Below are 13,056 nucleotides of genomic sequence, written 5' to 3' on the forward strand. Positions count from 1 at the left end.
CTAAAAATAATGGGATATCAGTTTCTTGATTTAATTTTTGTTTCTACCTAACATTTTTCTCTGTCCATGAATTCTTTGGTTATCAGTTTGTAACAATCTCTATGTGAAAACCTATACACAGTATGGTTTTATAGTAAGTTTATTACAATTCCATTTTGTTTCAAAGTATTGATTAAATATCAAAGGCATGCATTTCTATTTTTAAACAATATCCTGTAAGTAAAGATAGTTACAGTCCTAGTCTGAAATGCTTCAAATATTCTTTTCAGAGTTTCTGATTGTCCAGGTTCAAGTGTATCTCATGTTTTCCACAAGTGTAATTAGCAGCATGCTACGCTAGTATTTTCAAAGAAAAACAAACAAAACAAAAACAAAAAGAAAAGCCTAGAGATGTGTTACATTGTAATGTCTGAAATAGTCCATTGAATCATTATAAATTCTGCTCAAAGGAAAGAGCTTGAACAGTCAGTTAAAAAAGAACAGAGAAGAGCTTTGATTACCTCAGTTGACCCACTGGAGCACTGACAGGTCTGTTTCTCTTGGATTCAGATATAAGACAAGAATTGTTTTCACTGTTTGATTTGCAGCCGTCCGGGTCTGATATTTCATTATGGCTATGATCTGATGCTGTTTGATGTGTGGAGCAATCTTGAAGCTCTGACCCTTCTGATACAACTGCTGAATGCAAAAGTCGTCTGGGGCCAAACTGAGGCTGCAAATAATCTTCAGTAGTTTTAATAACTGCTTTTGCTGGGAATGACATGAAGTCCCTAAAAGAAACAATGCATGGAAAAATGCAATGACATGATTTTTAATCACTTATTAACAGCTACCATTTAACAACTGGTTGTGGGCTATGTCCTAGACACAACATTATGAACTTAACAGATTTTCTTCTTTTTTTCAATGCTTACAATATCCCTGGGGTGTGGGTATTGTTTTTATCCCCATTTTACATATTTAAGAAACTGAGGCTCAGACAGATTAATTAACTTGCCCAAGGTCACATAGTAAGTGACAGGGTGGAAATTCGAACCAAAGCCTGTCCTAAAATAAAACCCATGCCCACTGCCATTAAGCTTCATTGTTTTCACTAATTCACGTAAAAAATAAAGCATATGTACAGGTTAAAGCAATGTAAGAGAAAATTTTAAATTTTTTAATTCACCTTATTAAATATTGGTACTCTGCTAAGTGTTAGGAAATACAAAAGTTATAGATGTATCCCACCCTCAATAAGCTTGTAAATTATTCCCCAATAAATAGAGTACATGTGTTAAACTGCTTGGAACTATGAGTGTTTATTAATTTCAAATGCAAAAAGAAAATTTGTTGAAGACAAGCTTAGTATGGACTGGAGTAAAGTTGACAAAGCCTTCACAGCAGACCTGGGGTTAGAGTGAACAACTCATCCTGTTTTGTTCAGGACTGCCCTGGTGTTAACACTGACAGTCATGCATCTGGGAATCCCCTGTCTTGGACACATTGGGATGGTTGGTCACCCCAACTAAGATTTTAAACTAGAAGGGTAGCATTTAGATGAACACAGGGTGAGAGGGAAAGGTGTGCACATAGGAATAAACAGAGGGGTGTGGTTAAGAAGCTTAGGAAAAGAAGCAGAAGGGGGATTGAGGAGGAAATGTGGGGAGTCTGACTACAAAACCAGGGGCTAAATCCTGAAGGGCCTCAAAAGCAGAGTCATCACAAATGCCTACCCATAGGTAAGCTATTTCTAAATATATCTTAATTTCTTCCCCTATAAATTGGAAACTCTTATATACAATGTTCCCTCTATTACTTCAAGTTGTGAGCAGACAACAAGGGGTTGTGAACAGGGGACCATAGGACCTGGGATCTTATGTAAATCTTTATGAATACCGGGTTAGGAAAATGAAATATGTCTAGAGTTTGCTAGTGTAATAAAATAAAACAAACTTTAACATATTTGAGATCATTGAACTGTGTGATGATTAGGCATAAAGGATAGTCAGCTTCCATGTATTATTGTAATTAGGACTATTTTTACACAAAGTAAATTTGCCTCTTTCCAATTTGCTAGCTCAATAGTTCTTATACCAATTCTTCCCTACCCCAATTATAAACTAGCATATGCTCAGTGTTGAAAGCTTGGCAGGAAAAGCCCCTCCTCCACATCTTTCTCATCCACAAATGCTATCTTAACCATAATCATTCCTTCTAACCTGTACTCTTTATGATTGCAAATGTGTAAAATGGTAAATTTTTCCTCTGAAAGGAAGGTGGTCACATGCCAGAGGCAAAACAGGTGTGTGTGTGTGTGTGTGTGTGTGTGTGTAATTGACATAGTGGGTCAATGTGAGCTAAAACACTGGGACCCAAGCAATTTTGCCTTGCTATTGTTAGTGATGATGTTGCCGTCATATTTATCTATCCACTTCTGTCCTGGACTGAGTACATTACCTTCTTCATATTCTGAGAACTCACCCAGGTTTAAAACTATGGCAAACAGTGAACGTGTAATCAGACTCTTTAGTTACTTGGACTACAAATCCTCATGTAAAACAAAACAAAACAAAATAGAATTCTCTATGTAAAAGCAGAATGGTGTGGGTGCACGGGTGGTTCAGTGGTAGAATGCTCGCTTTTCACTTGGGAGACCCTGGTTTGATCCCTGGACCATGAGTGCACACACACACACAAAAGCAGAATGGTATACCTTTTTTGTTGTTGAACAACTGCACTTTGTTTATTGTCAAATATTTTTACAAGTATACGAAGTAATTTTTGATGTAATAATCCATAGACAGTCCAAAGCAGTTTTTGCTTTTCCATAATCCACACTTTCAACCATATCATAACTTCAATTCTATACTTTTCCTTTCTCACTTAACACTGATTTGTAACCATTTACAGTTTGCTGTCTGGTCTTTATATCTCTTACTGGGATGTATATTGTATCAACTATGTCTTGCCTTTCTCTACCTAGTCTTTGTAAGGGATATCTATTTTTTGCCTGCTTACCTTCTCTTACTCCTTGTCTTCTGGTAATAACACTCCCATCCTTTAGGGGCAAATTTCCATACCCACCTGCTCCCAACTCCTCATGATTCTGATGATGTGAGGACAATCAATTATGTGAGCTTAACCTGATAAACGGTAGCAGGATGATTCAACATTTATTACCTGCTTTTCTATAGTAATTTAAATATAATATGGGAGCAAAGAGTAGTTCTTCATGTTAAAAAGTCATTTTTGTTCTACCATCTCTATGCAGTCTTCAGGTATGATTTGTTTATCAATCTTGATGACAGGTTTGCACTAGTTCTTAAACACTCAAACTCTTCTTTCTTACAGCTATTGACATGTGTTTCCCAGTTAAGTGAGAAGATAATCACAAAACATGGCAAAGCAAACTTGTCCCACATGGGAATTAAACACACACTTCGCTTGATCTTAGCCAAGGGGCTGAAAAGTGATAAACTCATACACTTGGTTTGTTAATCAAACTGAGGATATTAAGAACTTTCAGCTTGCAAGGATCAGAGACACACTTCAGTAACATGTTATAGGATGCATAGAAAGTTAAGAAAGAAAATAAAACTAGTCCAGCAGAGAACTGGAAGTCCGTTCGTTTCTATACAGGGTATGGTAGTTACTCAAAATCTATTCCAGTGATTTGCTATGTGTTTTGACAGCGACTCCATCTCCTTCTTTGTCTACTTGATGCTTCTTTCTACATTGTCATTGCCCATACTCTCTGTATCTTCCTCCTCACTCCTTCATGACTTCTGTTAACCTTCTCTTTGTCTCCCTATTTCTATGACATACTACTTTCTGCAGATTAAATGTTTAAGTTCATCACTACCCATTAGAGGTCACACCTGATGGGTAGAACTCTCAAGCTAAGCAACTTCGTAAGCCACTCACAAGCTTGTGGATGAGATGGTATCAGTGGTTCATATAACTACAGATAGGAAATTAGCTTAACAAGGTACAGTGGAGGTAAGGTAAGCCAAAAGAGGAAAACTAGCAGGGACTTGTGTGGCCCATCTAGAATAATGAGATAAGAAAAGTTACTAGATAATTGTGTTAGTTAGATTCAGTTGTCAACTGGCGAGCATAGCTAGGCCAGGTGAGCATAGCTAGTTTTGTTGCTGCGGACATAAGCCAATGGTACGTGAACCTCATCTGTTGCTAATTACATCTGCAGTTGGCTAGGAGGCGTGTCTGCTGCAATGAGTGACGTTTGACTTAATTGGCTGGTGCTTAAATGAGAGAGCACAACGTAGCACAGCCCTAGCAGCTCGGCATTCCTCATCTCAGCACTCGCAGCTCAGCCTAGGCCTTTGGAGGTGCAGAAGGAAGTCAACCCGGGGAACGTTGTTAGAACCTAGGGGCCTGGAGAGAAGACCAGCAGAGACCATCCTGTGCCTTCCATGTAAGAAAGAACCTCAGTGGAAAGTTAGCTGCCTTTCCTCTGAAGAACTAACAAAATAAATCCCATTTTATTAAAAGCCAATCCGTCTCTGGTGTGTTGCATCCCGGCAGCTAGTAAACTAGAACAATAAAGATTGATTTTTTCTTTCCTTTTTTTTTTTCTAAAAAAATATGGAATGCTTCATGAATTTCCATGTCATCCTTGCGCAGGGGCCATGCTAATCCTCTCTGTATTGTTCCAATTTCAGTATATGTGCTGCCAAAGAGAGCACTGATTGATTTTTTTAACAGTTTTTATTTTGAAATATAACCTATACATGAAAAACCAATAATATGCAAAGTACATTTTAGCAAGTAGTTATAGAAATTTCAAAATATTGTGGGTTACAGTTCTACAATTTCATGTATTTCCTTCTAGCTGCTCTAAGACACTGGAGACTAAAAAGAAATATCAGTATAATGATTCAGTAGTCATATTCATTTGTTAAATCCTGTGTTCTCTGTTATAACTTCTCCTTTTCCTTTGATCCTGCTCCCAATCTTTAGGGATATTTGGGCAATGATCCCTCTCACTTCTTCATGTTGAAAAGGGGTATCGAAATTATGGGGTAGGTATGCAACTGGTTGATGCTCTTAGAGAAACTGATAATTCTGAGTTTCAGGATTTATCTGGCCTGGGAATGATCTGGAGGTTTTATGTTTCTGAAAATAAACTTAATGAAATTTTTATAGAGTCTCAGACAGGGCTTTGGGTATTCTTTAGGGTTTACAGGAATACTGTTGGTTGGTACTTGGGATACCATGTCATGGCCATGTGAAGACGGAAGAAGAGACCAGAAGGATTTGCCTACAAGTCAAGGAATGCCAAGGAACTACCAGAAACTAGGAGAAAGGCATGGAACAGATTCTTTCTTCAAGACTTCAGAGGCACCATATTCCTGCTAGCACTTCAATTTTAGACTTCTGGTCTCAAAATTGAGAAAATAAATTTCTACTGTTTTAAGCCACCCAGTTTGGCCTTTTTTTTCAGCAGTAGCCCTAGGAAATTAATACACTTACCAAGACAGGTCTTTGTCTTTTATTTGGAGAATTTAGCTTGTGTTTACTGATTATTTGGGCTTAGATCTGCATCTTACTATTTGTTTTATAATTTTCCTACTTGTTCTATTTTCCTTTTTTATTTCTTTCTTCACTCCTTTCAGATTAAAGAATTTTTTATTATTTCATTTTCCTGCTACTAGGTAGTATGTTATTCATTGTTTCAGTGTTTTTTTAGTGGTTACTCTAGATATTTCAATATAAAAAGAATGTCTTCTTCTTAAAGTCTAACATATTATTAATTTACTACTTTACAGACCATCCTAAAAACTTTAGAACACATTCTATCCATTTATTATTTCTTTGGACTGGTAAGCAATATTCTTTATTCCCTTTTTCATAGATAGGTGAATGCTTCATGATTTCTAGCTTTACACAGGGAGCTCAGATTCAAAATTTTGCCCTACCTAGGCCTGGGACCTTGCATCCTGCCCTCCCTATGCTTCCTGTGAATAATTAATTACATAAATTCTATATTATGATTTTTCTAACATCTACATTTTGTCATAGCTGTCTTTCATAAAATTCATCAAGTTGCATGGTAGCTCTTCCAGTGTGCTAAATTTGCCAGAATGCAATATACCAGAAATGGATTGGATTTTATAAAGGGGATTTAGATTAAGATATGAGTTTACAGTCCTAAGGCTTTAAAAACATCCAGACTAAGGCACCCAGAGAAAGATACCTCGACTCTGAAGAAAGGCTGATACCTCTCACATGGGAAGGCATGTGGCTGGCGTCCGTTGATCCTTGTTCCCAGTTCTGTTGCTTCCAAGTGATTCCAGTGGCTTCCTCTCTAAGTGTTTGTGGGTCCTCACTTAGCTTAGCATCTCCCAGGGCTAGAGATTTCTTATCTTTAAGCATCTGTGTCCTGGTTTCATATGGCTTCTCTAAGCATCTCTGTCAGTACTCCAAGCATCTCCAAATGTCTGAGTCTATGTCGACTCTGAACTCTTTCTCTCTCAGTAAGTTCTCTTAAAGATTCCAGTAAACTAATTAAGACCCACATTGAGTGGGCAGAGTTGCATTTCCATCTAATCGAAGGTCACACCTACAATTGGGTGTTTCGCATCTCCGGGGAAACAACCTAATCAAGAGGTCCTGTCCTACAATATTGAGTTACGATTAAAAGAACATGGCTGTCCCACAAGATTGGATTAAGATTAAAAGAGCATGGCTTTTCTGGCATACATAACAGTTCCAAACCAGCACAGTCATTTTCTTAGACTTTATCTTTCTCAATTGACACTGAATTTAGTTTAGTGCTGTGATCACTTTTATTAACACATCTGAGTTTCCACGGACTAAGTTTGTGGTAATTCATTATGATAGCCCTAGGAAACTAATACAGAGGTTTATAGATTAAAAACTATCAGTTAATTAAAAACTATAAAACTATAGGTAAATGGATCTCTTAAACAATTTCTACAATTGATATAGTGTTTATGATAAATTGCAGAATTACAAAGCTGTAAGGTACATTAAGATATTAAGCTTTTCTCCTTTTCTCAAATAGGAATATATCTACTATTTGGCTTTCTATTATATTCAAAAAAGTCCATCAAAGGTAGATCTTTTACAATGTGGAATTTACAGCCTCCCCTCTACCCTCTGAAATCTCAGGTTCATATTAAATTATGTTTACTCCCTGAGATTTCATTAAATCCAATTTACAATTTTTTTATTCACAAAGCAATGACTAAAAGACGTGAGGTGCAAAAGTATAAGGCATTATTCTCAGGGAGGAGTATGGAAGAAGCAAATAAATAAACCATGATAAGATTTAAGGACATGACTCTAGTTTTGACAAGAGCAATTTTTCTTCTCATTTTGTCTGCTTTAATAGCATTAGTGAACTGTAGTGGCTTTTTATAGCCATTGGAGGAAAACTCCTAATCAAAGTCATACATCTTGGTCTAATACTCAAGGATTTCTAACAACTGGTGCTACTTATTGCTGCCAGAACCAGCCTTCCACTATATCCATACCATATTACCTTTCATAGTTCTTACCTATATGCCTTTTTGCCAATGCTGCTCACTCAGCTGATCCATACCTATTACCTCTTCCAAGACATGTGTTTAATAAATGTTAAGATTAATCAAAATATTTCCTAGAACCCCTTCTACAATAACAATAAATGTCTAGTGGAAAAGAAAAATATTAAACAAATATATTAACAAATAAATGTACAATTATTGCCTGTGAATAGTATTATGAAGGAAAGGTCCTGGTTTCTATGTAGAAGAAATTCAGGGGTTAGAGGAATTGAGAAGTCCTTACCAAAGATTTTCAATGTGACCTGACAGATGAAAGGAGTTAATCCTACTATATCCTAACAATTCCTTTATTCTAAATCATTCCCCTAGATCCTCCGTATGAATTGGTGTATAGTTTTGTATATTCGTATGATTGCTTTGTTATTCTGTGCTTTAGGATGATTTCATGTGTCACTTTGCAAGGGTAAGATCCTTGTCTCATATCTTTTAATCTTTCAAACTCCTACAGAAACTCAACCAGTGATGTATATACAGCAATTATTTTTGATAATTATAACATTATGCAAAGATGTGTCATTTATAAAAAGTTCCACTGGCAAAAAACAAACACAATTTAAGAAATAGAACATAATAAAGCTGGGGGAGCAAGGGTAGTTCAGTGGTAGAATTCTCACCTGCCATGCCAGGGACCTGGGTTCAATTCCCAGTCCAAGCACTACTGCCTGCCCCCAAAAAACAAACGAACAAACAAAAATTCAACAAATGGTGCTGCAATAATGAGATACTCACATGGAAAAATAATGAAATATGACCCCACCATACAGCATACAAAAAAAAAACAACCACAATAAAGCTAAAGCCAAGTCAGGTAATACTGATTAGTCTTCCAATAGTCTTTCTCCCTATTTTCCCTCAGATAAAAATCCTCAGTTTTGTTTGGGGATTCATCCTTCCTACACATTCATGGAAAATATCCCCTGATCAGCTCCAGTGGGTGAATCCTCAGAGGTCTAAAGCCATTAATGGTAATTCCTATTTGCATTTGCCCCCAGATGGATTTAGAAATTGGCATGTGGTTCAATCTTAGCCGATGTTAACCCAAGGTAAAGTCTTCTGGGGAAAGGTCTTTTGCCCTAACAAAAAGAGATAAAAGCAAAGAAATACCCATCTTCTTCACATAGACACTATTGAGTGAACATCACATCATATCTGTAAGTGTGGGAGCCATCTTGAAAGCAGGAGTGGATAAGTCAAAGAATTGAGCCAGAGGGTGCAAGGGTAGTTCAGTAGTAGAATTCTCACCTGCCATGCTGGAAACTCGGGTTTGATTTCTGGCCCATGTACTTCCCAAACAAACAAATAAGCAAACAAAGGAAGAACAAACCAAAAACAAAAAAATTCAACAAGCGGTGCTGCAATAAGGGGATACCCACATGGAAAAAGAATGAAATGTAACCCCTGTAATACAGTATATATAAAAAAAAAATTGAGCCAATATTCTGAGCATGGCAGGGAGACAAATACAATTTATAACACTTCTGAACCACTGAACTTAACCCCTCAATTGCCTTCCTTCTGAAGTTCTTGTTATGTGAGATAGATAAATGTCCCTCATTGTTTAAGTCACTTCAGTTGAGTTTTCTGTTACTCTCCACTGAAGGTAGCCTAACACATAATCAACTTTCCACTAACTGCATAGAGAAAATTGTATTAAATGCAATGGACAGTAATGATCTAAATTACATTTGCTTTACTTTTAGTTTTACTCAAATCTTTGCCAATGTTGAATTAATTTCCTAATGGGATAAAATTTAAACTAATATTTCATTTTCTAAAAAAGCATACTTTTAATTAATCAGGAAAGCTTAATCAGACATTTTAGCATAAGGATAAAATGGCATAGGGTTTTTATTCCTCCTTTTTTTGCAACACAAAGCATCATAGACAAGTTTAGATTTCTATGGTATAAATCTGCATGTGGCTAATAATTCTATTCATAAGTGGGAAGCATGGCTACTTTGACAGACCATGGCTCAATAACAAACATGCAGGTCTAAGTTGTCATACAGTTTGGATGTGAATTCAACAGCAGGATAATGACAGTTGCCAAGGATTTGTACTTGCTGTTGCTTCATACCGGTGTTGCCTGTCAAAATGTCTCTTTTTCTTATACAGAAGCCATAGCATTTTTATGGATAGCAATTACTTACAATATACAATGAAGTACATCAAATCTAACAACCACTCTTTAGCCTTTCATTATTTGTAGTCTCTTTGTTAAATGTAGTCACCAATTTTCATCTAAATTATTTATTTATACTGTATATTTGACAAGCATATATTTCTTGCTTTATATTCTTCTGGCATTTAAACCTTCTTGAAGAGTTACGGTGAATTTTTTTTTTTAATATTGTCATTTGTAAAACTTATCTTTATGCTATTACCATTTTAATGGTAATTAAACTCTCTAATTGGAATATATACAAATAGGTATTGTCATGGTCAGGTTCATGTGTCATCTTGGCCAAGTGGTGGTACCTGTTTGTCTGTTTGGGTAAGTGCTGGCATGTCTGTTGCAATGTGGACATTTCATAGAATTAAAACATGAGCATGTCAGCTGCATCCACAGCTGATTCCATTTGTAATCAGCCAAAGGGGATGTCTTCTGCAATGAGTAATGCTTAATCTGATCACTGGAAGCCTTTTAAGGAGGATTCAGAAGAGACAGGTCCTTCCTGTTTTGGCTGGCAAGCCTCGCCTGTGGAGTTCGTCCAAACCCTCCATTGGAATCATCGACTTCATAGCCTGCCCTACGAATTTTGGATTCTGCATTCCTGCAGTATTGTGAGACACTTCTATAAATTTTATATTTGCAAGTGTTCCCTGTTGATTCTGTTTCTCTAGAGAACCCTAACTAATACATCTTGGTACCAGGAGTGGTTCTTTAAAAACAGAATCTTAAAAATAGGGTTTTTTGACTGGTTTTCTACTCTGACTGGACTCAGAGGCACTAAGGACTCTGATTCCCATAATCAGAATGACACTCCCAATCCATGGAGTGAGTTTGCAAAAGAGATAGTCAAAATCAAAATATCACCATTCAATTCTCCTAATGCTTTGCTTGTACAAAGCCAGGCTCTAGGGGGTAGTGTTTTTGACACCTTTACAGAGTTTTGTAGAAATAAGAGGTATAGAGATGTTGGCTGGTTGTGGTTAGATACACTGGCTACATTAAGGAGTGAAAAGGATGGGCTTAAGGCTTCAAATGAAAAGCTTAAGCACCGTCTGACAGATGTAGACATTTCTATGAGTATCCTGAAAAAAAATCTTATTTCCTATAGCTGTAGACTTGAGATCTCTGAAAATCAGACTCAGAATCTTATTGTTAGAGTAGCAACTTTACAACATTAACTGAAATCTCAATGTTCATGGTGTCTGCCGTTAAAGTGAGGGCATTGATTGGAAAAGAGTGGGACCCTGAAAAATGGGACGGTGACATATGGGTTAATAATGATGTCGGGGGTGAGGCTGAAACCCTAGGTCATGCTGAGTCTTCTCTAGCTAACCCTGTAATAGTTTGCCCTGAGGACATAACCACCCCACTTTCAGCCTGCCTTGAGGAGTTGGCCACCCAACATCCTCCTGAAGGGATTAGCCCTAGAGTGATTAATCCTGTTTCACCAGATGAAACTGCAAATGAAGGCCCTGAAGCAAATGGCTTGGAAGATATTTCTAATTCTTTTCATGACCTACCCCACCTCCCCTCATTTCTTCCAGACTATAACTAGACTAAAGTCCCAACAGGCCCCTAAAGGTGAGGTACGAAGTATCACACATGAGGAGGCACGTTATACTCCAAAAGAACTGTGTGAGTTTTCCAATTTATATAGACAGAAATCAGGGGAATATGTGTGGCAATGGATTTTAAGGGTGTGGGATAATGGTGGAAGGAATATAAGGCTGGATCAGGCTGAATTTATTGATATGGGCCCACTAAGCAGAGATTCTACATTCAATGTTATAGCTCAAGGGGTTAGAAAAGGTATTAACAGTTTGTTTGGATGGTTGGTTGAAACACGGAACAAAAGGTGGCCGACATTACCTGAGGCTGAAATGCTAGAACTGCGCTGGTATAATGTAGATGAGGGGATCCAGAGGCTTACAGTGATTGGAATGTTAGAGTGGATTTATCATGCAAAACCTGCTCTTACACCCCAGGAATGTCCAGAGGATGTACCTTTTACCAGAACAGTGAGAAATAAATTTGTGAAAGTAGCACCATCATCCCTGAAGAGCTCTGTGGTTGCACTTCTCTGTAGGTCAGATATTACTGTAGGAACTGCTGTCACTGAGCTGGAATCCTTAAACACAATGGGGATGACTGGATCCCGAGTTGGCAGAAGCCAGGTGGAAGCACTTAATCACCAAAGGCTGGGTAGATGTGGCTATTATAATAGACAACAAACTCAAAGGAGGTGTCAAAGTTATATGACTCACAGAGATTTGTGGCATTGGCTAGTAAATCATGGGTTACCTAGAAAGACAATAGTAGGGCAGTCTACTAAATTCTTGTTCGAGCTGTATAAACAAGAGTTCTAGGTCAAGTGAACAGGAGTCTAACCTGAATTACAAAAACACAGAGTCACAGCCCCTTAATCAATTTCCAGACTTGAAACAGTTTACAGACCCAGAGCCCCTTGAGTGAAGGGGAGGCCAGGTCCATTTGGGGGACAACCCTGCTACACTGCCACAAATTTATACTGTTGACCTTCCTCCAAGCCTTCCCCAAGGAGACCAGCAGCCTTTTACCAGGGTAACTATGCATTGGGGAAAAGGAAATAAGCAGATATTTCAGGGATTATTAGACACTGGTTCAGAAGTGACATTAATTCCAGGGGACCCAAAATGTCACTCTGGTCCACAACACAGAGTGGCGGCTTATGGAGGCCAGGTGATCAATGGAGTTTTAGTTCAGGTCCATCTCACAGTGGGTCCAGTGGCCCACTGGACCCATTCTATAGTTATTTCCCCAGTTCCCAGAATCTATAATTGGTAGAGACATATTGAGCAAATGGCAGAATCCCCATATTGACTCTCTAACTCATGCAGTAAGGGCTATTATGGTGGGAAAGGCCAAGTGGAAGCCACTAGAACTGCCCCTACCATGCAAAATAGTAAATCAGAAGTAATACCGGATTCCTGGAGGGATTGCAGAGATTACTGCCACTCTTAAGGACTTGAAGGATGCAGGGGTGGTGATTCCAACCATATCTCCTATTTGGCCTGTGCAGAAAATAGATGGCTCTTGGAGAATGACAGTGGATTATTGTAAGCTCAACCATGTGGTAACTCCAATTGCAGCTGCTGTTCCAGATGTGGTATCATTGCTTGAGCAAATCAATACATTCCCTGGCACCTGGTATGCAGCTATTGATCTGGCAAATGCTTTTTTCTCAATAGCTGTTAGTAAGGCCACCAGAAACAGTTTGCTTTTAGCTGGCAAGGTCAGCGATATACCTTCACTGTCCTATGCATGGGCTCA

General features: G+C 37.9%; 1 protein-coding gene and 1 non-coding gene across 2 annotated transcripts in view; both read right to left on the reverse strand.

Moving 5' to 3' along the window:
- Positions 1-13,056, reverse strand: part of DCDC1 (doublecortin domain containing 1) — a 544,066-nt gene that overhangs the window by 478,020 nt on the left and 52,990 nt on the right. The window contains 1 exon segment of the mRNA XM_077114307.1: positions 501-770. Within this exon segment, the coding sequence (XP_076970422.1) occupies positions 501-770 (270 nt within the window).
- Positions 4,582-4,688, reverse strand: LOC143645466 (U6 spliceosomal RNA). The gene has a single exon (XR_013157169.1). It is a non-coding gene; the product is annotated as a U6 spliceosomal RNA (small nuclear RNA).

Source organism: Tamandua tetradactyla, chromosome 8 (genome assembly GCF_023851605.1).
Source record: "Tamandua tetradactyla isolate mTamTet1 chromosome 8, mTamTet1.pri, whole genome shotgun sequence".
In the NCBI taxonomy this organism is placed as follows: Eukaryota; Metazoa; Chordata; class Mammalia; order Pilosa; family Myrmecophagidae; genus Tamandua; species Tamandua tetradactyla.